Source organism: Ambystoma mexicanum, chromosome 2q (assembly GCF_040938575.1).
Source record: "Ambystoma mexicanum isolate Mex_15411 chromosome 2q, UKY_AmexF1_1, whole genome shotgun sequence".
Lineage (NCBI taxonomy): Eukaryota > Metazoa > Chordata > Amphibia > Caudata > Ambystomatidae > Ambystoma > Ambystoma mexicanum.
Window position 1 is genome coordinate 73,881,935 of NC_090924.1, and position 26,420 is coordinate 73,908,354.

At 43.9% G+C, this 26,420-nt stretch overlaps 1 protein-coding gene across 3 annotated transcripts in view; it reads left to right on the forward strand.

The window, feature by feature from the left end:
• Positions 1-26,420, forward strand: part of LOC138569156 (glucagon receptor-like) — a 698,697-nt gene that overhangs the window by 577,433 nt on the left and 94,844 nt on the right. For all 3 annotated transcript variants that reach the window (XM_069646870.1, XM_069646869.1, XM_069646871.1), the window contains 4 exons: positions 2,729-2,835; positions 9,217-9,373; positions 25,071-25,230; positions 25,922-25,982. In XM_069646870.1, coding sequence (XP_069502971.1) covers positions 2,729-2,835; positions 9,217-9,373; positions 25,071-25,230; positions 25,922-25,982 — 485 coding nt within the window. The remainder of the gene's footprint in view (positions 1-2,728; positions 2,836-9,216; positions 9,374-25,070; positions 25,231-25,921; positions 25,983-26,420) is intronic.

Consider the following 26,420-nt stretch of genomic DNA (forward strand, 5'->3'; position numbering starts at 1 on the left):
CAGGGCGATAGCCCGACTGCAGCATCAAAGCAGTGTGGTCCGCTGCTGTCTTGGGACTGTATCACTCCATGTCATCATCACTCCCTTCCTTTTGTCTTCAAATTGAGTCTGCCCCAGCAAAGATAATAGAATGCAGTGCAAAGGTACCCGCTATGACACTTAGGCCCTGATTTACAGAGCGTTTTACAATAGGGGTTTGCCATTATGAAACGCTTCTGTGAATTAGGCCCTTATTGTACTGCATCAGCTCGCTCTGAGGGTTACCAGCCATTCTAAAGTGAAGGCCTGGCTGGCCACTGGCATGTACATAGCTCCTCTTCCTGTATGGCCCAGGTTACAAGCTGCCTTTTTTTGGAAAAGAACGGTGGGAGGCAGAGGAGTAGGTCATGTTATGTTGGTTGCTTGTACTGTGCTTTCACCCCTCTCTAAGGTCATCTGAAAGTCTCACATAGGAAGTAAAGGTGGGTTTTAGTGATGGAGTAACACAACGAAGAAGGCAGGGAATACATAAAACATGGTAGGGAGGAGAGTAAAAAGCAAGAGAATACAAATAAAGTAAGTGGGGGGAATGGGAGGGAGTAAAAGGGGGACATGGCTATGAAGGAATGAACATTGAAGAAAAGGGAAGAGAGAGAATATGCAGAAAGGAAAAAATGAAGGGAAAAACAAAGGGAGGACAAGAATGAAGTAAATGAAGAACTCTAAAAGAAGGTGAGGAAGGTGAGGAAAGAAGAAAGGAAGAGTTAAAGGAAAAATAAAGGAGTGGACAGAGGAAAGGGGAAGATGACAAGGAGGGGAGGAAAAGGGGCTGAGAAAAAAATGAAAGGGAGAGTTAAAACAAAAACAAGCATTGGCAATGGCAACAGTTTTGGCTTCTAAGTCGGCATGGGATAGGTATTTGCCAGCCACTGCTGTAACGGTACTAACTGGCCGTTAATGGTAGCAGTTGCAAAATGGTGGGAGTACCTTGGCTTATAATAGCAGTGCCTGGCAAACACAAACTGCTTGTTTTAACAGGACTTCAGCGAAGGACACACACTGCCTATAAATTGAGAGGCTGAAGGCACACTTTAAGATATGTTTATTACGCCAATAGCATATTTACAGGTCCAATTAGGCCATTAACTCTCAGAAGACTACTTTGAAATAGCACTAGCAGGCACTTTGAGCACACAGTTTGATGGTAAGGCTTAGTTAAATGGAGCTCAAAGAGTTCCCATGAGGAGAAGTTTTGGAGGGGCAGGAAGTGGGTGGGATTCACCAAAGTGAAAAGCATAGCTATGGGCAATCAATGGGCGAGTAAATAACCAAACAACACCTACAAGCTGTGTATCCCGCCTCACATGTCATCCTCGTTCCTAGTTGTACTCAAGTGCAATAGATTTTGCGTATAGATGGCACTTTACTGCCACCTAGTAGCCAAAACTAAAAACATCTAGTTTGGAGGGAAAAACGGGATGGAAGGAGGTAGAAAGGGTAGGGACTGATGAAAGGAAAAAGCAGGGGAGCGATGGAAAAAAGATGAGACATGAAGGAGGAAAGGGTGATAAGGAACGGAAGAAGTGGTGATGTGAATGAAAGGAATTGGGAAGACAGTTGAAGAGACACACTGGGGAAATAGCCACAGAATAAAACGGAACTGCAAAAGGATGGTCAAAGTATAGATCAGCATTGCTTGAACCACTGGGGTGAATCTTTAAAAACCCAAACTGAACGTTTGAACTGGCACCTGTGGTGGAGGGCAGGCTGCCATGTCCACGCATGGTCATGTGTTGTTAGATTTCCTGCGTGATAACCAGCTCGCATGGGGAAACAATAAAACTGGAGAGTGTCTGCAGATGAGTAGCGTGCCTAGCAGCTGCCCGCACGTGGCTGCCCAGTAGGGATGTGCTAACGGCTCTGTGCTGCTCGCCGCCATTGTGGTGTATTTACGTCGCCTCTGTTACTGACATATGCCCCAGTCTACATGCTGTTTGTAAGTGCCAAAAACATGGGAGGCAGGCACCTTCCGTTATTTAATATGAAGCGCGTGCGTGCGCGCACACACAGAGGCGATGTGCGCATGTACTAAAGGAGTGTGGGGAGAAGAGGAGGTAACTTCTATTGCCAAAAGGTGTGTTAATTATAATATATGTAATCGGTCAAGAAGTCAATTAGATGAAAAGATTCAAAAATAAAAATGAAATCAAATCCTTCCTCTCTACCCTGAAACCTGTGCCATCCCGTTAACCTCTGCTAACTGCAGTCTACCTGTATCACATGGGTGCGTCTCCTCTGCACAACTTCCATGGCATCCCAGCTAGAGCTGTAATCAATCGCTTGGTTGTATTTAAGGAAATCCAAAATTCTTATGCATTAATTGTATTGATTCATCCTAATGGCAAGACTTAAATTTACTAATCTATTTAATAAAAATCAGTCCGTCTATTCTCTAGTGTTACAAAACAAACACTAACTCTAGATGTGTGAAACTGGTGTTCTGATTCTAAACATGGGTTGATAGCGACATCTACTGGACAAAAGCAGCGTTGTCACCAATCTTCTTTTCATTGATTTCTGGGCAAATCGGGAAATCAGACCTGGAGATCCATGCAGGGCCATGTCTAAATACCCATGTTTGGACCCTGCCGTGGCTATGCCATGGAGAGCCCCGGCCCACCTAAAGCGCCGATAGGGAGTGATTATGGTGATGCCCATGTCCAATCTTTCCTCATTTTGTCCCCTCCAGGAAGTGACACGGAATCTAATGGTGAGCTTCAAGGTGCTGTACACGGTGGGGTACTCCCTTTCTCTCCTGGCTCTCATCTCGGCTCTGCTCATCCTCACCGTCTTCAGGTACAGTGGTCAGTGTCTTGGTGCAACATGCAGGGTGTAGGCAAAACAAACATTCTGCAAGGGGGGGGGACGTAAAGCTTGGGGAAATTGCATCTGAAATAACCCACTCCAACTCAAAACAGAATTCAACAAGCACCCATGGCATCCCTGGGAAAATCGTCAACATGAATATTGTCACGTTGAAAAAATCAGTTTCCCAAACACATTTACATGTCAACTAAATGATAGTTTGTCTGCCATTTTCATGAAATCAGCGACGGAGAAAGGTATATGTGCGCTCCATTGGTCTTTGACCCGCTCTTTTCACCTTTTCTCCCTCCGATCTTCCACGTGTTGTGGTCAGCGTGTAAGCATGACTTATACATGTTTGTTGTATATCTTTTTGCGTTTTTCACTTCTATTATATTTATGCCTACCAAATCCATAACATCAACTGAAGTGCGTTTTCTGTTATGGGCTAAATTAAACCAGTAGATATGTATTTTGGAAAATAGACAGCCCTTCAGAATGCCAAGGAACATAATACTAACAGTAATTATTTGCAATAACTTCACCCAAAACCACAAACGAGCCCTCTTCCCCAACCAATCACGTTTGTCATATTAATACCGTTCTCAAGCATGCGCTTTGAGACCATACCAATACTGAAAGTCACTATACAAATGGCCATTAACATAACATGCCGGAAATGGCCAGGATGTGGTGAGGGTTGAGAGATTGACACCTTGCTTAATCTGTCAGGGAATGATCAGCATGTGGTGAGGGCTGAGAGATTGACACCTTGCTTAATCTGTCAGGGAATGATCAGCATGTGGTGAGGGCTGAGAGATTGACACCTTGCTTAATCTGTCAGGAAATGATCAGCATGAGGTGAGGGCTGAGAGATTGACACCTCGCTTAATCTGTCAGGAAATGATCAGCATGTGGTGAGGGTTCAGAGATTGACACCTCGCTTAATCTGTCAGGGAATGATCAGCATGTGGTGAGGGCTGAGAGATTGACACCTCGCTTAATCTGTCAGGGAATGATCAGCATGTGGTGAGGGCTGAGAGATTGACACCTCGCTTAATCTGTCAGGAAATGATCAGCATGTGGTGAGGGTTGAGAGATTGACACCTCGCTTAATCTGTCAGGGAATGATCAGCATGTGGTGAGGGCTGAGAGATTGACACCTCGCTTAATCTGTCAGGAAATGATCAGCATGAGGTGAGGGCTGAGAGATTGACACCTCGCTTAATCTGTCTGAAAATGACCAGCAATAACGTAAATGGTGGGCAGCTCCACCTGGAAACTGTCCATTAGTCCAAAGATGTGCCCTCACGCGTCCCCTTCTCACTCATAAAGTAGTGGGTGGTTATTTTCAGGGAAGCAGTTGGGCGGCCTTTATTTCAAATGATGTTTGAGCTGCTAACATTGCCGACGGTTAACCCATGACTCGGGCACAAGGCAGCACGTCAAAAGTAAACCCCCTATCAGCTCTCCATGCGATTTATCCCGCAGCATCTTTGCTGCTCAGGGAAGTGTTCGGATAGGTCAAATTGCAACCCACTAAAAGATAAATGGGGGATGGGGTGATAAATACACCCCCACAATCTCTTCCCATTCATACGTCTTGGCAACAGAAATGGCCTGGCCGGCCGATCCTAATCGGCCCACACAACTCAGTGCAATGTTGAAGAGAAGCAAGCACATGCTCAGACAGTACTGTGACAGAATGCCATCTGTAAGGGTGTACTGCCCTGGGCTTTTTTTGCTTTTTTCTATGCAAAGCGAAGGTGGTTTATCTGCTGGAAAGTGTGTGCTGCTGAACAGACACACTTTCCACATATGCCCTGTTGATACAGTTATTGCCAGTGATTGCACCAGAGCTGTTCCCAAGCTCTAGGATTATCTAACATAAGCACTGCTATTTATATGGTGGCTACATGTACACATGTGCTGTAAACTGTCTCCACTACACACACACCAGCCAGTGAAATGGGAATGGGCCACCTTTCATGCGCTTCACATATACACATGAATAAACTATGTAGCAGTTGTTCATGTATTTCTTTTAAAAGCTCATTCGACACTATGGGATCAACTTCATGTCATACAGATGCCTATTGCACACCCCGCACCCTGTCAATGTGGCATTATTAGGTAAGAGAAAGTTTTGTAAAGTTTATAACCAGGTTGCTAAAACTAAATTCACTTTAGCAGCAATGGATTTGCGTTTTTGTAAACTTACAATGACATACAATTTCTGTTTGGCATACCTGCTAGGAATTATGACTAATTTTCTATTGACCTTTTTTGGAAATGTATAGATGGAAATCCACGCCCTTTTTTCAAGTTAATTTACGTTTCCACTAATTAACATGTCATACCTGTGGCAGAACCACAACCTCCTGCAAATTGGAGAATATGGTGGATTAAAGATAAACTGTATCCTTCCAAAATGAACTGATGACATTGCCAGTCAATAATTTACTTTTAAAATGTTTGCCGATTTTGCATCCCGCTCATTGGCTGAGCAGATGGCAGAAGCATCTGCTGTGAGCTTGCACTGTCAGCAATTGGCTCAGTCGCTCCCAGGAAATAGTTTGTGGCCCCAGTGAGAGTCTGGCCCCCCTCGCACATGTGGAAGGGCTGGTTTCTTGAGCGGGGCATGACCATTGTGCATTACTGCCAGGCTATTATGCAAGTCTATGCAAAAAGGACAAGCATACTCGTCCTTGGCACTTAAGGGGTTAAAGGTGCCTTCTAGGACGGGGGCAGGCTTGGTGGACACAATTAAAAAGGAGACACTTTGATCCGCAGCAGGCAAGGGTGGGGGTAGTAGAGAGTAGTGAGAAAGCAAGTGCCCAACAAAGAAGCATTCTGCCACCTTGGAAAATACTCTCTAGAGCGCTTTCTTTTACCCCACACGCATTACTGCGGGCTTAGAAATCTGGGTATGACAAGTGCAGAGAGAGACACGCTTGTTAGATTGAAAATGAGTGGCACCTGGAAAAGAGTCGTATTGATAAGCAAAGACAGAGCGGTGACCTGCCGGAAAAAGCTAATTGCTGACTGCCGGCAAGCGCTGGTACGCAGAGGCGAACCTCGGCTACTGTGGCATGCATCCTGCAAGTGGTATTGCACAAAAATATCGTTCAAAAAAACGAATGGTTGAAATGATGGGATTTCGGCTGTACCAAAATTACGTACAGCTGAAAATGCAGAACATGTCAGCCATTCGGTTTTCATTATAGTGAACAAGGGAAGCTGGGGTTGCGAGGGGGGGGGTCTCCCACACCCTTGTTCGCTATAATGGAATCAGGGGTTGTGGGGGTGTCCCCCACATCGACAACAACAATTGTTCAGAAAAAAAAGAAAAGGACCCTGCAGCGCTGGGTCCCATCCACAGAAGTGAAGGGAACTGGCACTGCAGGGACTCGGTGGCACACAGCGACGCAGGGGAGTTACTAGGTCTGGAAAAGACCCGGGGCTAAGTTGATGTCGGAACTGTTGGGACTGGGGGCTAGCTAGTCTTTTGGCTGTAGCTCCTGAGATTCTATCCGGGGCTACAACCAAAAGATCAGGGGCTATAGCCCCCTTAGCCCCCCCCTAGCAACGCCCCTGCAGCGACGTTTGCCCCCATAAGGCAGGGGGTGAGGAGAGCGGGGTCTATAAAGACCATGTGGCTGTGGGGTGCTTATTTCGAATACGAACATTTAGAATTCAACATTTTCATGTTCGAAATGTTCGTATTCGAAATTATCATGTACATCCCCTGCAAGTGACTGTGTTCCCGAGCCCCGGCTTGGTAAGAGGAGAAGAGTGGCCACTTCTTCAAATGAACCTGTTTTGCAAGTCACACTATTGTCTGCGTTTAGGGGCATAGCCCTGGCATATGCTGTTGCTGGGCATATCCCTCTGCTTCTGATGCTAGGAGAGGCCCCCAGATGCTGCTGAGCTTGCTTAAAGTACTCATGTAGCCCCTTATGTTAAAGGGTCCCAACAATCAAATCCCAGGTGCCTTGGCCCTCTAGCCTTAACCTTGGTCCTAGAGACTGGCCAGGTCCCACTTTTGATACCTTACCAAAAGATATTTTAAAAGTAACCAATTTCATTTCATATTTTCACTGTTTTGTTAATTCTTAGCTTTCATTTATTCCCCCCTTATTATAATATTGCTATCCTGCATTATCTGGGCCTCATTACGACCCTGGCGGAACGGGTTAAACGGCGCCGTAAAAGGCTGCGGCGCCATTCATCCCGTTCCGCCACATTACGAGGTCCCCTCGCGGGACACATTAAGCACGCCTGGGAAAACCAGGCGTGCATACCGGGTCCCGCGAGGGGAAGATGGTGCAAACAACGGGCCATCTCGTAATGGCCCGTTGTTTACTCCCTCTCCCATGCAGCCCTATGGGGGCTGAAATGGTAATGGGGATGAACCGTGTCCGTGTCCTCGAGTGAGGAATTACCGGGCCATCCGAACTCGGAATGGTCCAGTAAGTCCTCATTCCGAGGACACGGATGCGGTTTTGCCGGCAACCATGCCGCCAATAGCAGCATGGCTACCGGCGTACCTCGTAATGAGGCCCTCTGTGTGCTTGCCTTAAAAAGGGACATTTTAGTGTTTTTATTAGGTGTCTGTGTTTCAGTAAAGGGCATATTTTTATAGAACTTTGGTGGTGTTTTCTTGTATTTGGCACTTACCGTACTATTGTTGTTAGGCTGCTTCCCATGTTGACTCACATCTCTGAAGAAAATGGCAAAAATTACCAAAATAGAGGTGAAGGATGTAAGCAATTCACTTTCTGTCTGTTTGACCTAGTCGAGTTGCGGTCCAGATTTGGGCGTGACCATTGCTCTACTGTGTACTCCTTCTGGTTAGAATCCAGATGCCCTGCCATTGAGTAAATCTGGCACTAGAGGAACTGAGACGTTCTCTGTAGGACCCACCTTCATAAATGTCCATGAATTGCTTGCCATCTGGAAAAGCTTGAACTTTCAGATGCTAATATCGTCGCTGTAGCCAGTGCTTCTACCATGCTCTCCACGCCACCTTCTGGCATCGCAACAGGTGCTCGCTCTGCTTACAGTAAGTGCCACTAGAATAGTTTCTACTCAATGTTCAGGAGCTGTGAGGTTCCCAGCAGCCTAAGCTTCATCACCACTGTGGCACGGCAGAAGCTGTATGCACCCACCACAGCAGGCGCTCCTACACTGGTTGCTGCAATACCCAAAGTGGGAGGAGCCTGAAACCTGCAGGAGCATTGAATTATACCACAACCAGTGCACTGGCAACATTCCCTACAAGACCTGCAACCTTTCCCAGAATCAGTACCCCCACACCATTCCCTAGGCCAGGGGTCTGCAACCTTTGGCTCTCTGGGTGTTTTGGACTAAAACCCCCATCAGTCCTGGACAATAAAGTCAATGGTGAGGAATCATGGGATTTGTAGTCCAAAACATCTGGAGATCCAAAGGTTGCAGAACCCTTGCCTAGAGAACCATCAGCAGGGAGGAAATCATGCTGCAGGAGATGAAAACACTTACGCTGCATTCCCTACAATGCGCCCCATTGAACGAGGTGAGGAAAGTAGGACCAGTGACCTCACCCCACATCTAGAAAGCCCACACTAATTTCCAAATCATCCTTTGCTGGTATAGATAGGCACTGCAAGAGCTACGTGCATCACACAGACAACTGGAGGCCATACTCCATAGGAACCCCTTCTACGGGCGACCAGTACATTAGAAATTGTGACCATCACAAAATCAGTGATTTTATCTTAGCAATTGTTTCTTTGCCTGATACATGTTTTCATAGGGCAACTTATAATCGTGTGCAAAGTGGGTGCTGTTCCCTTTCTGAAAGACTTGCTGACAGGTGAATGTTTAGGTGTACCTCTAAAGTCTGTGCAGCATTGGTATATTTAAATGGAGGGTACTTTAAACAGCGTAAAAGTACAATCAGATCATCTTAGGTACATCAAGGCGAAGAGGAAGTACAGAGGGGAGCCCACTGGCTCCCACCACCCAGGCTACATCTTCCAACCTCCATGGGTGGAATCACATTCACACTCAACATTGCAGTCACTCTAATAGTATTCCATTCATGACATCATACCTTGCATCCACACCTCATGCATTCAGGAAACAGGGACCAGGCAGGAAAGTCAGTCATAACAAACTTTCAATATTCCCAACCCTATAATAGAGGGCTGTCGCACTCAGTACAAACAACAATCATTGTTATCATGCAATCCTTCTCATGTTGAGGCTTGGCCAGCAGGGGCACCAAGCTTACTCTTGCCAAATGTTAACAGACGTTGATAAAGTGGTGTGTTTACCAAAAGTATTGCTCAATTATTTGTTCTATCGGGATGTCCTTTCACTGCTTAGGAAGCTGCGCTGTACCCGCAACTACATTCATACCAACCTGTTTGCCTCCTTTGGACTGAGAGCCATTTCTGTGATCGTCAAAGATGCCCTTATGGAGAAGAGATGGGGGATGGAGCTGATTGAGGTCTCTGACTGGGAAACTCTACTGAGCAATGAGGTAGGCATACACACAAATCACATTCTTATTGATCAAATGGCAAGTGTGGAGAGAGTCTAGATCCCCAGGGAGAGGAGGATCTGCCGCGCCATGGGGGTGGGGGGTGCACGCCTGGATCTCACTCCTCCACAAACAGGATGGGCAGTGGAGCAAGATGCCACTGAAACGCAGTGAAAAGATGGGCAAAGTAGCCGTTGAGCACTGACCCTCTTCCATGGCAACATTTTAAAACTCAGGGGATTTGGAGGGGAACATTGAAGATACCTGACTTTCAAATTGGAAAAAGAACATACATTCAGACAGCAAAATGTAGTTTGCAAATTAGCACAACATTTTTCCTAATGTTTGATTATTTTAAAACATGCTGTTGCCTCTGACTCATGGGCTTTCAGGTTGCCTTTTCCTTTCCTACTGGAGCATGATGTGAATACAAGCCTTAGGGACACATTTATCCCATGATGAAGCTCTAACATAACACAAAATACGTGTATGGGGTTGATTGTATAAATTATGTTTTAACAAATGAAATAAAAGAGCCTTATGAACACTTGTGTGCCCATGGAACTCACATGAATAACTTTAAAAGCAATTGTTGCTCTGGACACTAGGCTTCAATTCCTGGATGTGTTTTGTGTTTTCCAATTTGAAAGTCTGATATCTGAGATTTGGAGTGAAAAATAAAGGCTGTCACTTTTAAAGTGTTGCCATGAAAGAGGATCAGTGTTACAATAGAAAGTCTACAACTGCAAGGCATCAGAGAATTATGACTTGTTGATACAGAGATAACGCATTTAGGCAGTGATTTAAAAAATAGATCAGTATTTACTTCTAATGAGGATTCCGATACAAATCAGGTCTTAGAATGATTTGAAAAATTAGGGCTGTGCAACCTATTTCAACTGGAATCTGAGATAAAGTGAGGGAATACCCACCAAAACAACATTAGCAGAAAACAAAAAGGCATGCATTATCTAAACCTAAGAAGCGACAGGTGGTTATCAAGCCATCTGACAAAAGGGTGAAATGTTATTGTATGGCAGATTGAAAAATACAAAAAAGTGTCACACAATTATTTGGTTGTGGTTAGTATCAGTCTGCCACTATGGATAGGATAAAACAGGCAGCCATGAAGGTTAATCAAAAAATATCATACTGGTATGAAGATGAGTTTTGATTAAAAACCATTGCTTGTAGTAAACTGCCCCATGATCCTCTATTTTTACCTGTTGGCTAAGATTGACCTGTCCCTGGGGAGAGCAATTGTTGCTCTGATGGGTCTATCCTGTGAGAGGATATTGACTGATGTAAATCGAATTCTGGCTCAATATTCTGCCAGAATATGGTAAGGATGCTTGAGATTTTTTTTTTACAGATGTGCCTTTCAATGATATTTTAAGTTATCAATGGCATGGATGCTGTGAAAGTTGTCCTTATGTGTGGTTGGCAAGCTATATCCATCACAAGTAATTATTAATTGAGCTAATCGATGTTTGTCTGAATAACAAGTTGATCCCGTTTGGTAGTCATCGATTTAGACAGAGACAAACAAGGGGCAACTATCTGCACGTTTTCTTCTCTCTCTACTATGCCAACCTGACAGTTTGTTTGTGGGAGCAAACAAGGCCCAGCAGAGGTATATTACATCCATTGGGATGTGGACTGCCCCTTTTTGAGCATTATCTCAAATTTCTGAAACCCAATGAGTTTAACTTACAATTTGCTTATGGATATAATGGCAAGTTGGTTAATTTTTGGGATCTACTATTAAGGCACATGATTTTAGATTAGAAACTGAATTATTCCCAAACAAAACACTTTTACCAGTATGCTCCATGTGGAAATCACCCATGTGACATCCACTAAATGGATTGTCCATTATAGGAAGCTATTTCAAGCTCGATATAACTGTAGCCTGGATGCAGATATTGAGAAGCTTGCCACAGACATATGTGAAAAATTCAAACCGAGGAAGATACCCAAAAATGTGTCAACGGCATAATGAAAAAAACGTAGAGAGTGACTCTTTTAAATACCAACGCGAAGAGTGAATATGATGCCATAGTAAGATTTATAACATGGTTTAATGCTTAAGAATCGAAGATATTTGTGAGGAAATATAGAAGAATAGTGATCCAATAGTGAAGGAGGCAGTGGGGAGCAGCCCCTCTTTTACCTTCCAAATGTTACATGTACTGAATTACAGGTATTTTGAGGCGCCCAATGAAAGAATGTATCTAGAAGATGAACTGGTGATCTCTGATATCTGTTTGCAGTGTGTGAATTCTACTTAAGGAATATTAACCTGTCAAATAAAACAACAAAAATGATAATGTATCCTAGTGCCCTTGGGCCATTATTGCAAGGGCAATTAAATTTGATTTAGTGAAAGACTTTATTCAAAAATTCATTTCAGGTGGCAATATAGTCAGTCTTAACAGAAAAGATTATATAAAGATGCCATATCTACATATAGCAACTACAAATTGTTATAAAAAAAGTTCCACATTGATATACTAACAACAGTGAAAGAAGAGTTAAAAACTTTGATCAATAAATGGTACTAAGCAGCCATTACAGACGTAGCTGAGAAAAGATTGCTCATAGTAGAACATCCGAGAACAGTTACGACGTATTCCCTGACCAAAATCCACAAACATTTTGAAGCATTAACCGAGATACATCTCATGGTCAGCGGTAATGGTAGCTTGACAAAACCTATGTCACCATGTATTGACAACTTTTGCAACCGATTACACCTCAATTGCAATCATATACTAGAGATTCTACACTTGTACTCCAAAAACAAAGTGACTTGATATGGACGGCAACTATTCCCTTGTCACATTAGATGGTAATGCACTATATGCATCTATTCAGCATTCTCTAGCATTAAAATTAACCAAGTATTTCCTAGAAAAAACTCAGTTGTATAATACCACTAATGCAACATGATCCTTGAAATGACAAACTCCTTAATGAGAAACAACTTTCTTCTGTTCCACGATCAACTATAAAACCAACCCACCATAGTAGTAATGGGAGCCAAATATGCTCCTTCATTAGAAAATCTCTTTAAGAGATACTTTGAGATGAAATGTGCATCAAACAGCATAATATTAGACATGAAAAATGTAGCATTATGGGTAAGGCACATATACAACATATTACTAATATGGCAAGGAGAGAGAGAAGACCTACACAATTGTGTAACTTACCTTAAAAGCAGCAAATTTGAACTTAAACTCGCGCAACAAAGCAGCAAAACAGAAATCTTTTTTATCTACATATGTTTGTAGCGAACAATTACATTAAAACTAGGCTTTATAGAAAACACACCAAAATTAATTCAATACGTCACACAACGAGTTGTCACTGGAATCATGTACTTCAGAACATACTGACAGGAGAATTAATCAGAGCCAAAAGAATATGCAGTAATCCCTCTGATTATGACATAGCGAAATATGACACCAACAGGCGATTGAAACAGAGGGGCTACATAGGACATGTTATCAAAAGCTTTGCAACAATAGCAAGAAAGAATCGAGAAATGTGGCTTAATCCTGCATCCAAAACAACCACTAATAAATCCAAAATAAAATGTTACATTCATCACACAGTATTGCTCTGACAATCCCGCAATTATAAATTTACTGAGAAAACACTGGCATATTCTCACTAGTGATCTAATAATCTGCCAATATTTCGACAGCAGTCCCTGCGTGATCTATAAGAAAGCACCTACCATAGTGAGTCAAAGTCACTTAAAAACCAAGATTAGCAAGAGTACAACTTGGCGCAAACAAAAAATTCAAGGGTTTCACAAATGTGGTACAAGTAGAATGGGCAAAATTTTAAAGGACAAAAACTTAGAATTAACAATTAAAAACCACATTGTCAAAATCAATCAATTCATAAACTGCCATAGTTGGTATGTGATCTCTTCAATTATATGTATTTGTGACAAGAAGTACATATGCAGCACGAAAAGAGACTTGAAGACACACAATGGAGGACATCTACAAGCTATCCGCAATCAAGACAGCAAATATCCTTTGGCAACGCACAGGACAAAAGAACACGCACATGCTTTAAGATTCACTGGAATAGGTAAAATCCAACAAAGAATTATCAATCAGAAGGAAAGAGGCCAAACTAATTTTCTTATATGGACAATAGAAACAAAGGACTAAACACTGACGAATTAGATTGTCTTTTTTTAATAAAATGTCAAACCTTTGCACCAGTCAACTTTCAGAACCAGGAGAATGACTGCCTTCTTCTAGTATTGGTTCACATACTCCAATATAGCTCACAACAAAGTCAGGGGGAATGACTCCCTTCCTCTGGCATCTCTGGATCAATGGGATTTCGGTTTTTCAACTTTCAGGACCATTAGAATGACTTTCCTCTCCTCCTGGAATTAGTCCACTCACTCCGATATAGTTCACAACAAAGCCAGCGGGAATGATTTCCTTCCTCTGGCATCTCTTGAGTGTATAAACAGGCTTTCAGTTTCTTCACCAGGTGAATGACTCCCTTCTCCTGGTGATTGAGAGTTATTTTCTGTATCTTTCAACTTGATGTGTCTTTCACCCCCTTCTCATGCAATTAGCAAAGCCCTAAATCCTTCTCGGGCCTCATAAGATTTTTTCCTGCCACTGTGACAAGGATGCTTTCCTTGGATGCTTAGTAATAATAATAATAATAATAATAATTAGGCTTTTATATAGCGCTACAAACCCTCAGGTATCTGAGCGCTGCTTATTATTACCCACGGTGTGTGGTGCTCATTTATCGACCTCGGAAGGATGAAAGGCTGAGTTTGGCCCCGCCGGGATTCGAACCTGCGTTAATAGGCTCTGCACGGGTGTCAAAGCGGGCGCTCTACTCGCTGTGCCACTTGACACTTATGTCGCAGTGCCAGACCATTCTCAGGTTGGCAGTTGGCTTATTGCTGCCACTATTGTGAGGAAGGTATCCTCTGATGTTCAGTTCACTTGTGTTAGGGTCCCAGACCCTTCTCTGGTTGTCAATGGGCTTGTTGCTGCTCTGCAATGAGGATGTTCTCCTCGGATGTTCGATGATCTTATGTTGAGGCCCCAGACCATTCTCTGGTGGTCAGTGGGTTGTTGCTGCCACTGCAAGGAGGAAGTTATTCCCAGATGCTCGGTTCACTTCTGATGAGGTTCCAGACCCTTCTCTGGTGGTCAGTGGGCTTGTTGCTGCCACTGTAATAAGGTTGTTCTCCTAGGATGCTCAATTCAGTTGTGGAGGGGTCCCAGACCATTCTCGGAGAAGTGCTCCTGGGATACTCAATTCACTTGTCCCAATAGTGTGACTACTACTACTGGGCCTGCAGAGAGCCTCTCAAATCTTCCCTTCTTCCACCCCCATACCCTCTCTGGGTTTCACCTACCTCCTGTTACCTTCTCTGGGACTTCAGTAAACCACTGGGGCATCCTGGGACTAGGGTACATCTATCTGGCTCTTCAGGCTTCTCTCCTCTGCTTCTGCAGCACCACAGTGGCTCCACTCTCTACTGGACTGCTTGGCTCTCTTTTCCTGCTTCGTGCTCGGGTCCGCTCCCGTGGGACCCACGGAGAACTCAATCAGTGTTTCACCAGCGTCCTCCACTCTTTGGTTTCTGCAGTCAGCCCACAGGATTTGAAACTCCTGCTCTGGATGGCTACAACACCTGCTGCCTCTCCCAGCTGGGCTTGACAACATTTTCAATCCTTCTTCTCTTCTTATACATTGTTGGCAGTCCCACCCTAACAGATTGTTAAAGTCCTTGTTGTTTTTGATAGGTTGATCTTCATTCATCCTCATGGCCAGCTCGTACAAGTACTAGCAGAGTCAGTAATCTTCATGTCTTCTGTGCTCTTCTTCATCCTTGTACTTTCTGTTTTGGCTGTTTCTCCTACACTACAGAAATACATGGGTCTACTATCAAGGAAGTGGTTTGGAATCGAGTGGGGGGTTAGAGAAGGTTGGGGTGTGATGTTGGGCAACGGGCTGTACGCTAGTTGATCGTCCTTATACCCAGAGGAGGAGACCCTCCCCATGAGGGTCTCACATATTAAACCACCCTTAAGGGCACTAATGGGTAGCGGCCGCACCTCCCTACCCCCATGGGTAAGGGCTCCCCCTTGGGAAGAAGTGATGAAACCTAGCGAATCGTCACAACACATATTTTAAGATGGCACCTACTTGACAACATATTAGGAGGCAACACCACTCATTCAAATGGTGTGAATAAACATGTGACCACGACTAAAATCAAGCATTGGCACTGATGATCATGAATTAAAAGTGTCCCATTACAGTTGTTATCACAGCACCAACAGATGACTGTGTAGGGATCACATTTGCTTTCTGGGGAATTGTACCGACAAGTAACTGTTGAAAGGGGATAGTTCTTTATTTATAACACGCAGTTACACATTCCAGTTGTTAGCACAGCACCAACAAATGACCGCTTAGCAATGCCAATCAAGTTCTGGGGAAGAGTTCTAAAAAGCAAGCAACGTTTGAAATGGTATAGTTCTATCACTTATATCTCTCTAGTTATACCACTAGCCAAAATATTTTATATAGTACACTAGTACCGTGACTTAAAGTACTCACTAGTCAATGGCTGGTAAAACAGGCAAGTCTTATCACATATATTTTTATATGTTTATAAAGCGCTAAGGCTCACAGGCATCGGAGCACTGTAACAAACCAAAACTTACAACATAAAAAAGCACAGATACATAAAGCAATGCTAGTTGACTTAATATAAATATTCTTATCAAAGGTTAGCAGGCCACAGCTAATCCACAATACGTTTTAAATCAGACACACCCTTAGGCAAGTACTTGCATTTGATAAGAAAAACAGGTAGATTATTGGCCTCATATCCTCCAAAACACAGACACGATTTTCCTGGGTACACCACTCGTGAATATCCAGTCTAGGTACAACTTTCAAATCTGAGCATCTGAGCACTCCCGGCCCTTTTCTTTGGTGAAGCCAAGCCAGGACTGTGTTCCTTTATGCCTCTCTCGGTTCATACCCACATACATTCTCTACATTACTAATGATGAAATTCCTTTCATCCATAATACAGTCTCGTAGGGATTTATCCGTAACTACCGGCGTTGATGCTTTCCTCACTCAGAACATCTTGGAAATAGATGAAGTGGGGGCGGCCTTTCACAAGTTGGACCCCATCAAATGGGCCTGATTTGGTTTTTCTTGTGTCTGTCAGTGGTGAAGGGTCAGAACATTCCGGACCTTCGCCTGATTTACAGGTGATGTCAAATGGCCTGACCCCTGGGGGAAGGTCAACAATGGGGACTGCAGCATCAGGTGCTGACTGGATAGCTTGTGTGCCCTAGTCAGTTTTCCCTGGTATAAGGACTAACTGGCCACTGATGTTCATTTGATCAGGGTATAGGGACTTTGTGGAAGGGGTTAAGGGATCAGTTTGGCAAGATATATCCATCTTGATTAAATGGTAGGTCCCTGTACACATTGTAGGAGGAATTAGAGGATCAGTTTGGCAAGATGTTTCCGTCTTAATTAGATGGTAGTTCCCTACAGAGTTGTTTAAGGAATCCATTCAAATACACAAATCCGCAAAATTATTACACCGGTCTTTGGTTATATTGGCCTTTAGCAATGTCCATTTATCGGGGGTGGGGGGTCTGCTTCTGAAGGTCGTCATCTGGGGAAGATGATGCCGGTCCTATAGAGGAAGCTTCCAGCTCACAGCTATGCTTCCCTCCTTCTCTATCAGATTGAAATGAAAAGAGAGGAGAGGATATTTAAGTGACCTCTGCACGTATTCCTGAGCATGTACAATTGACAGTCTCCTTAGCTGTCATATCGGCCAAGTTAAGAGTAAATTCTTTACTCCCACTGTTCAAGACAGAACCATCACTGATATCAGGGAACAAGACCGCCCTTTCTGAAAGCAACCTCTGTCTCTTGCGTTATCTCAGCGCCTGTACCTGAGACAGACGGTCCCCCTTGAAAATCAGAGTAGTCCCATGAGAGGTTGCTGCATTTTCCAGCATCCGTAATTTAATAACAGCTGGTGAAGTGGCCAAGGAAACATTAATTAAGGCGTGGCACCTAACGTTTGATTTGGGGAGGTTGTACTGCATTTATCATTCAGTGGACATATGGTGGGCATTTTTCCATTCTTAACATTAGTCCTTCATTCAGGCATTCTGCACACCGGGGTAGATACACGGTGGGGAAAGGACTCCAGTGCTCACATAAAACACCTCAAAATGGTTCAATAGTACCATATTTTAGGTCTGAAATTATCAAAGCACCGGCCGATGCCAGACATTCTGCTGCCAATATATACCCGACGGTACTGGTTCCTCCAAGCACCTCAAGAGCAGCTGCTACGTGGGCTGTGGCTCCAGGCTCCAAGATAAAAAGTTTGGTGGCTGCAGGAATTACAGGAGCTTCAGGAAACTCTGAAGGTAAGCACACGATGGATTAGAGGAAAGGCCCTATAGCCGTCAAGCTGCAATGCCTACCGGCCGCCTCCGACAGCCTCCCAGTCAATCTCTGTCATGCATTTACGGCATTGAGTATTCATTTATACCAATAGCCCAACATATTCTTTGTAGCACATTAGAACCTGTGCATCTCTGTGTCTTCAAACAATATCTTGCCTACCTTCATTATGCCCTGTACCATTGCCGCCTGCACTGCCCTACTATGCACGGCTGCTAACACCACATGCAATATTACCACACCTTCCCCAAGCACCCCACTGCTATGCAATGCTCACCATGATACCCTGCCTACTGCTAATATGTCTTGCACTGCTCAGCATCCATGCACTGTTGTGAATATTGACCTGTATGTGCCCTGTATTGACCCACCACCATGTCGCAGTGACCTGACATCATGCACTAATGTGGTAACTGCCTGCAATGTACTCACACCTACCCCATATGCCAGACCATCATGTAAAGACAACCTCAACCACTTAAGTACTTCCGCTCCACCCTCCCCCAGCTCTTCCGCCCCTCCCCATCACCCCGAAACCTACCTCAAATGTGCCCTAATTAATTCTCGCTCCCTACCAGCCCATGCACTGGATATACATGACCTGGTCACCAGCAACAAGCTTGACCTCCTCTTCCTTAGCGAAACATGGCTAGCAGAGTCTTCCGGACGCGCCCTCACCGTGGCAGTACCTGAGGGGTACATTATCTATAGGCAAGACCACTCCTCCCACAGAGGGGGTGGTGTCGCCATCATCGCTAAGGACTCCCTATCCATTAGGACCATTGAGAAGGACCTTGATCAGAACTCCGACTACCTCCTACTCAAGCTCAAGCTCTCAAACAACTGCACCTATACCATCCACCTCATCTACCGTCCACCCGGCCCCTCCAATGACTTCCAATAGGCTCTAACACATTCACTCTCAGACAACCTTAAAAACTCATCCAAAATTCTGCTCTTAGGGGACTTTAACTTAGGTCTCAATGACCCAAAAGACCCAAAATCCAAAAACCTCAACAAATCACTGCGCAACCTGGGGTTCGCGCAAGCCATCTCCAGGTCCACCCATATCAAAGGACACACCCTAGACTGGGTTGCCCACCATAACTGCTCGCTAAGCCACCCGGTGATCGTCCCACAACCCTGGTCTGATCACCACTGTATTCTATTCAACATTCTCACGTCCAGAGGTCCTCCACCGCCCACCCTCAATCTTCCTGCATCCATCGGCCGTAGCTCCAAACTGCTCACCCACGACAACCTATCTAAGCACCTCAGGGTACCCGCTCTACTACCTCCCTTCACTGACGACCCTGATCGCCTTGCCAATGATTTCAAGACCGCAATCACCCAGGCTGTTGACCTTGTGGCACCCGTCACCCTCAAAAAAGCTAAGAAGTCCAAACATTCCAACGCCTGGTACACTCAGAATCTCCTAAAACTACGTGGGGAAAAAAGGACTGCTCTTAAAATATGGATTAATAACCCCACTGAAGCCACCAAAATCGCCTTCAAATCCATCTCTAAAGAATACAAAATTGCTATCACCAATGCTAAAGCCTCTTCCTACAATACCAGGATAGCCAATGCCAAATCCGGAAGTAGAGAAATATTTGCTATTTTCAGAGAACTCGAGACCCTCACCTCTCCCCCATCTCCAATAGTGAAGGATGAAGCCTGGTGTAACGCCATTCAGTCTGCCATGCTAAGCAAACTGGAAACTTGGCAAGCCAAAATACTTGCACACTAACGAGAGCTCACTAAACTGATCTCTAGTACTCAAACTAATCCAACACCAGGAGACAAACCCACCTGTTCCCCCATGTTCGATTTCAGAGATATGAATGAGAAGGAGGTCTCCTCACTTCTCCAATCCATCAAACCATCACATTGTAAAGGCGACGCCTGCCCCGCACAAGTCATCAAGGACTGTGCCTGCTCCCTAGTCCCTATAATCACAGCATTCATCAATGCATCCTTCCATTCTGGATACGTCCCTGTGGGACTCAAGGAAGCGTGGGTTAGTCCGCTCCTAAAAAAGCCCTCCCTCGACCCCTCCAACCCAGGGAATTACAGGCCTATCACCACCGTCCCATTCTTGCTGAAAATTCTGGATAAAGCAGCCTACCTGCAAATTCAGAAATTCCTAGAAGACAATCTCCTCCTAGGTCTCAGGCATTCGGGATTCAGACCGCGTCATGGGACTGAGACAGCTCTCCTTGACCTCAAAAACCAAATCGATGATCTCAGAGATGCAGGCAAACCTGCACTTCTCCTGCTGCTGGACCTCTCAGCAGCTTTCGGTCTGGTCAACCACAAAACCCTCTGCCAGCACCTCTCGTCAGTAGCCAATTTCTCTGACAGAGCCTGCAAATGGATTGACTCATTCCTTAAGGACCGAGTAATGAAGGTCTTCTCTGACTCTTCCAGCGCCAACCCAGCACCATCAAATGTGGGGTCCCACAAGGCTCCTGCACAGCTCCCACCCTCTACAACCTCTTCTCAAGGCCTCTGTTCATAATCCTGGATTCCCTGGGCATCTCATACACAAACTATGCTGATGACACCCAGGTACTCATCCCCCTCTCAGGGGATTACCAGGCTGACCAGAACACCCTCAACTCCATCTACACAACAATCCAATCTTGGATGGCAGAAAACTGGCTATGTCTCAATAGTGAGAAAACCGAACTACTGCTAGTTGGTTCCCCCTCCACCCTGAGCAAATTGGATAACAAATACTCCACCTTCTCCATTGACAACATCCCCATCACCGTATCACCTTCCATAAAAACACTAGGCGTTTACCTCGAACCAGATCTAACCATGGAGAGGCAGGTCAATGCCATAGCCTCCTCATCTTCCTATCACTCTAAACTCATTAACGCAGTCAGACCATTCCTGTCTCAACAAAATTGTCTCTCCATCGCCAGGGCCATGATTGGCTCCAGGCTTGACTACTGCAATGCACTACTCATCGGCACCTCCGCCAAGAATGTCGCCAAACTCCAAATCGTTCAAAACAACGCGCTTAGAGCCACCACTGGCCTCACGCGTAAAGAACACATTTCGGTACTTAGAAGACAGGTCCACTGGCTCCCAGTCAAGGAGAGGATCACATTCAAAGCCCTGTCTCTGACTCACAAATGCCTTCACGACCTTGCCCCCCCCCTACTTGTCATGCAGAATCACCAAACCCGCCTCTCTCAGACCTTCCAGATCCCTTTACTTCAACCTCCTAGCTGCCCCTAGAACCTGCAAGGCCCGAGCAGGCAGCTCCAACTTCCCTGCAGTCACCCCACCTCCTTGCCGCCCCACATCAGATCCATTGAATCCCACTCTGCCTATCGCAAAGCCATCAAAACTAACCTCTTTGTCTGACTTCAACCTGGACTTTAGGACTATCTGCACCTGCATGTACTCTGTGTTACATTGTAAACCCTATCTCTGAACTTTTCTGTAACAAGTAAAACTGGGCGGCTTCTTTGTAACCCTTAATCAAGCCTTCTTAAACTCTGATATAGCGCCTCGATGCCGCGGGCTGCCGTGCGCTCTACAAATTTAAATAAATAAATAAATGAATCTGAATTCAGTACCAACAGAACAAGAATTACATCTAAGAATCATTTCCCTAAATTGTACTTCTCATAAATGTGATACAGGGAAACCTGTAAGTAAGGTTTGGAAATAATTTAATACATTCAACTAGGACATTTATACATGATGCCTTACGGGATGGCAACAATTCGATAGCCATCCCATTGCAAAGTCAAAAAGTTAGCAACCTCTCCTTCCTAATGTCATTATTTATTCAGTTTTGCAAAGCTTCAATTAATTAACGTATCTACTACCAAAATCCGACTTTAAGACACCCAAAATTAGTATTATGCAACTAAATCCATATGATAAAAGATGTTCTATAGATCCCATCAAAGTAGCAATAGAACCCCCACACAACGTAAATTGGTGAGTTGTGTACTTTGAATGACATTATTAACTCTACACACTTCGCATGAACTACATTTTTGATTTTATTCTGACCAATTTGTAATGTAGTTATCAGAATTTGACTATAGATAGGATACATAATGGTTGGTATTTTAACTCGATCAATTTATTAAACTGGTAATTAGCTTCTATGCATTGAAAAATACAACTAAATAACAATTTTCTTTTTTCTTTTAAATGTATACTAACAGCTATTTACCATTAGTTTTTTTTCTCTTATATATCAGTTTATTTACAATGTATCATACTTTATTATGATTTCCCATGTGTTCCGCTTTTTGATTTCACAATCGCTTTTCTATTTATTTAAATTTTTGGTTTTACTGATAGTTGCTTTGTTAAAATCAACAACACATGTTGGGAATTCATTCATTTAATATTATGACAATGAACATTGATTACTATTATTGCCAACATTGTACACTAGTTTTATCCAAAGGCCCTGAAGAACATCTTTGATTGAAACATATGTAGGCCTTATATATTCAAAACACATTTTTTAATAAAGTCTTTCACTAAATCAAATTTAATTGCCCTTTCAATGATGGCCTACAAAGCCAAGAGCACTAGGATACCTGATAATCGTTTTTTTACAGTCAAATTGTCATTTAGGATATGAATGTCATCCTGTATCTCTTGCTGCTATCAATAACTTGAAATAACTTTTTTCTTATAACACTTTTCTCTGACCAGTGCCAAGTCAGTCCTTATCTCATACCCCACTAACCTGTTACCTAATTGTGACATTTTAATATTGCTTACATCACGATGCATCCATGCGCAAGTTTAAATGTTGGCAGTACAATTCGATATTTAACAGTGAGAAATCCAGAAGATATACTTGCAGTAAGGAAGATAAATCACCCCCACCAATGCGATTCAAACACATTATTGTTATTTGGTACTCAGAGAGTAGACAAAAACAAAAGAGGAGACAGGTTTGAAGCCAGAATGATAATTCCATTATTTACAGTCTATCCGTATGGACATCATTTATTGGAAGGGCTACACGCATGTCTGAATGCAGAATGAGCCCAATTTTAGTAAGTCGAAGCAGCACAATTGAGAGTATACTTATACAGGGTACGAGCTAAATAAAATTAACAATCAATATAAATATGTTATTGTTACTTGATCCATTTGGATTTATCCTGGTATTTATAAATGAAAAGGTGAATGGAATTTAGAGATTACAAGGTGGCCTCTAGGTAGAGCATGTGATTTCTAAAGTCTATATTTCAATATGTTGGAGCAGAAGGGTATTTTCACAACCAAAACTGTTACGGAATGATAATCGAGTTACCCTTTAGAAAATGACAAGTATTTGCCCTTATAGTGACACATTCTAACGGAAGAAACCCATTCTTAAATCAACTGTTGTATTATCTGATCTGTACTATCATTCGTGTAATAAAAGAACTAATGGTTCATTTGGCATCCCCTCTTGGCAAAACTCTGTAGTTATCAAAAGGCATTGTATGTCTTTTTTCACACCACTCATTCGACAACTCCCTCATTGGTTGTTTTTTTTCATGTCTCAGAGTGCCTCAATTTATTTTGTCAAGGGCCTACGGAATTTCCTTAAAAAAAGAATAAAGTTGTAAACCACTCTAGTAAATGACCATCCTCAGGCTCCCGTCTAATGATTGCGTCAATGAAACAGAATGGACATTGGATATCACCAGGAGTAGCAGGGAACGAGATAAGTGGGTTCTGTCATCACCTTTAAAAAACTAGTTGCAAGCAAATGCGAACCCCAGCTGCTACAACCTTACTCGCTGTCTTACTTTCACACTGTCACCTGTTGCCGTTAGAAGGCTGTAGGTAGTCAAAAAATGGAATTGCCAAGTTTATGGTTTTACAGAAGCAGTCCATCTCAAAAAGAAAAGTTCAGGCTCAGCACATTCTGCTTATGCACTCAAATGGCATGTCACATCTTGGCAGTCCTCACTTATGAGCTGGAAAACAAGACTACATTATTTTGAACTGTTACGGACGCTTGAAAAGTGGGTTCCCAAGCAAAGAAAGGATAGGACCGGGCAGAGTGGCTTTTGCCTGTTGGAAAAGGGATTTACCATGAGACATGGTCATTAGAGTAGGCATACAAACAAACAAAAAGTCTTGGAAACAATGCAAAGACACAGGATGAATGAAACAGGGGCAAGAATGGAAAGAACAATGAACTGAGGCAAAAATATGAAATAGAAAAAAGCAAGCACAAAAGAATGAAGAAATATTTTGCTCTGGCAGTAGCTGCTTGGCATTTGTTCTGTGCTAGTCATAAGGAAACATGACAAGCAAATGGATCTGACCAATACCAATGATTGGTGTTTTTAAAATGTGTATTAGAAAGTGTTTATTACAGACACTTCTCAATGCAGGGTTACTTACAAGATTATATTACTCTGCCAACACAGTATGGAAAGTACAGCTCAACAGCCAGGCCACAGAGGGTCTCAAGGGTCTTCCACTGCTGAATCCTTGCTGATGTTGATCATACAGGACAGGGGGCTTTTGTTCAGGGAAATCTATCCTGTAGGGCTCTGTGCATTTGGAAGTTAGTTAACATGCAGAGTTTGTGATTCCTTGACAAGTGTTCCAAACAGAAATAAAGTCCCCAAAAACAGTCAGAACAGCCAGGTCTTCCCAGAAAATAAAATAAAAGTTCAGCATACTCTGTGAACATTTGGAATGTTCCTAAGAAGCAATAGAGATGACTTCCACTAAAGTACCCCCAATTCTAATAGTATTTTTTTAAATACCCTTAGATCCATCTATATGCAAAGCAGGTGATCCTGTGTCAAGTGCCCTATGCAACCACCAAACACGCTGCCTGTAAACTGAAAGCCATTGCACCTTTCATTTGGCATTGATATGGATGGGATTGGGCTCAGAGAGAAACGGCCCACCGGCGCCTTTGCCATGTTCTCGCGGTCTGGGATCTTCTGATGCAGCATTTCATTTTAGCTCCATGGGCGCTCATGGCTGTGTATGACACCGCTGTGACTAATCTCCTGCACCTATGACTTGGCAAGCCCCACCCAGGATAAGGAGCACAGAGATATCTTAGAACCTCTGTAGCACTGCTTGATTTGTGTAAACCTGCTAAGAAAGACCCTTTTGCAATCCATCCTGCTATTATGCATCTTGTCTTTTTCCCTCCTAGGCTGCGATTGGCTGTCGTGTGGCTCAAGTGGTGATGCAGTACTGTATTTTAGCCAATCATTACTGGTTCCTGGTGGAAGCTGTCTATCTGTACAAGCTTCTAATCGGAGCAGTGTTTTCAGAGAAGAATTACTACACTCTCTACCTGTACCTGGGCTGGGGTAAGAAAGATGCCGACTTGCAGAGATCCTTTGGGTTGAACCTTCATCCGTTGCGCTATGCTACGCACTGGGTACCAGGCTCCTCCTTAACCAGTCTTCCTGCACTGCCTCTTGGCCGACCGTGCATTTAGGGGTGACAAGCAGTAGTCCCCTACAGCCCCCCTGCCTCCTGGCTGCACTTACTCAGAGCCAGCTGCCCTCTTCGCACTTCCCCCTCTCCCTTCCCCTTGCACTTCTCGTTGTCGCACTTACACAATCCGAATGAGACACGCCTAGTAGGATGGTTTGTCTTGACATCCCTCTGTCTTCCCTCCCTCGTTCTTGTGGCACCTAGAGACACTTGTGTGCAGGCGCAATATAAAGGCCTTATCATATCATACATTAAATGTTATGTTACAGGGATTTCTACCACACAGCGCTGCCGTCTGCAGGGGCTCCATGAACTCTGGAGGGAGGAAGCTGAAGGTGGCCCGCTCATGGGAGGTGCTGCATGTGGGATTGTTGGGGTATTGGGCTGCATTCCGGTTACATTAGCAGAAAGGGAAACTCTGGGTGATGGGTCAAGTGCTGCGCGCTGTCACAGCGCTAAGGAAGCGGTACTTGAGTCATGCAAGAGAAGCGGCGGGAGCATCAGCAGGGGTGGGCAGCCACATTGTCTCTCTTTTTACTTCCAATTCGTTGCTACTTGCAGGAACCCCTGTCGTTTTCGTGGTGCCCTGGATGGCTGCAAAATATCTGAAGGAGAACGCAGAGTAAGTATTAAAATGCAATGTCTACCTACATCCCTGCACGAATGAATATACACATTAGATATGGCAGGAACCGGATATTCTCTACCAGACAGAGAATAGCTGAAGGCTACATTGGTATTGTGTCTCCATTTTACTGGAAATGATATTTGCTGCCCTACCTCACCTGACCTCTTGGCCGTAGGTAACTGTGAGTGATATGTGTTGCCATTCTAAACCAAGGGGAGTGCACTGTAGACATCTCAAAGAGATGTGTAGAGTGACAGCATCCCTCAAGGTACTCTTCACTTACATGCAATGCCTACTATTCGCCTTAGTCGGGATTGGGCTCTGCAGTTACTCATAAGAATCATTGCAAACCCGTGACCTATTTTCTTATAAATGGTCTGGATACACTAACTTTTTTACTATCAAATTAAATACTGAAGAACGGATTTACGT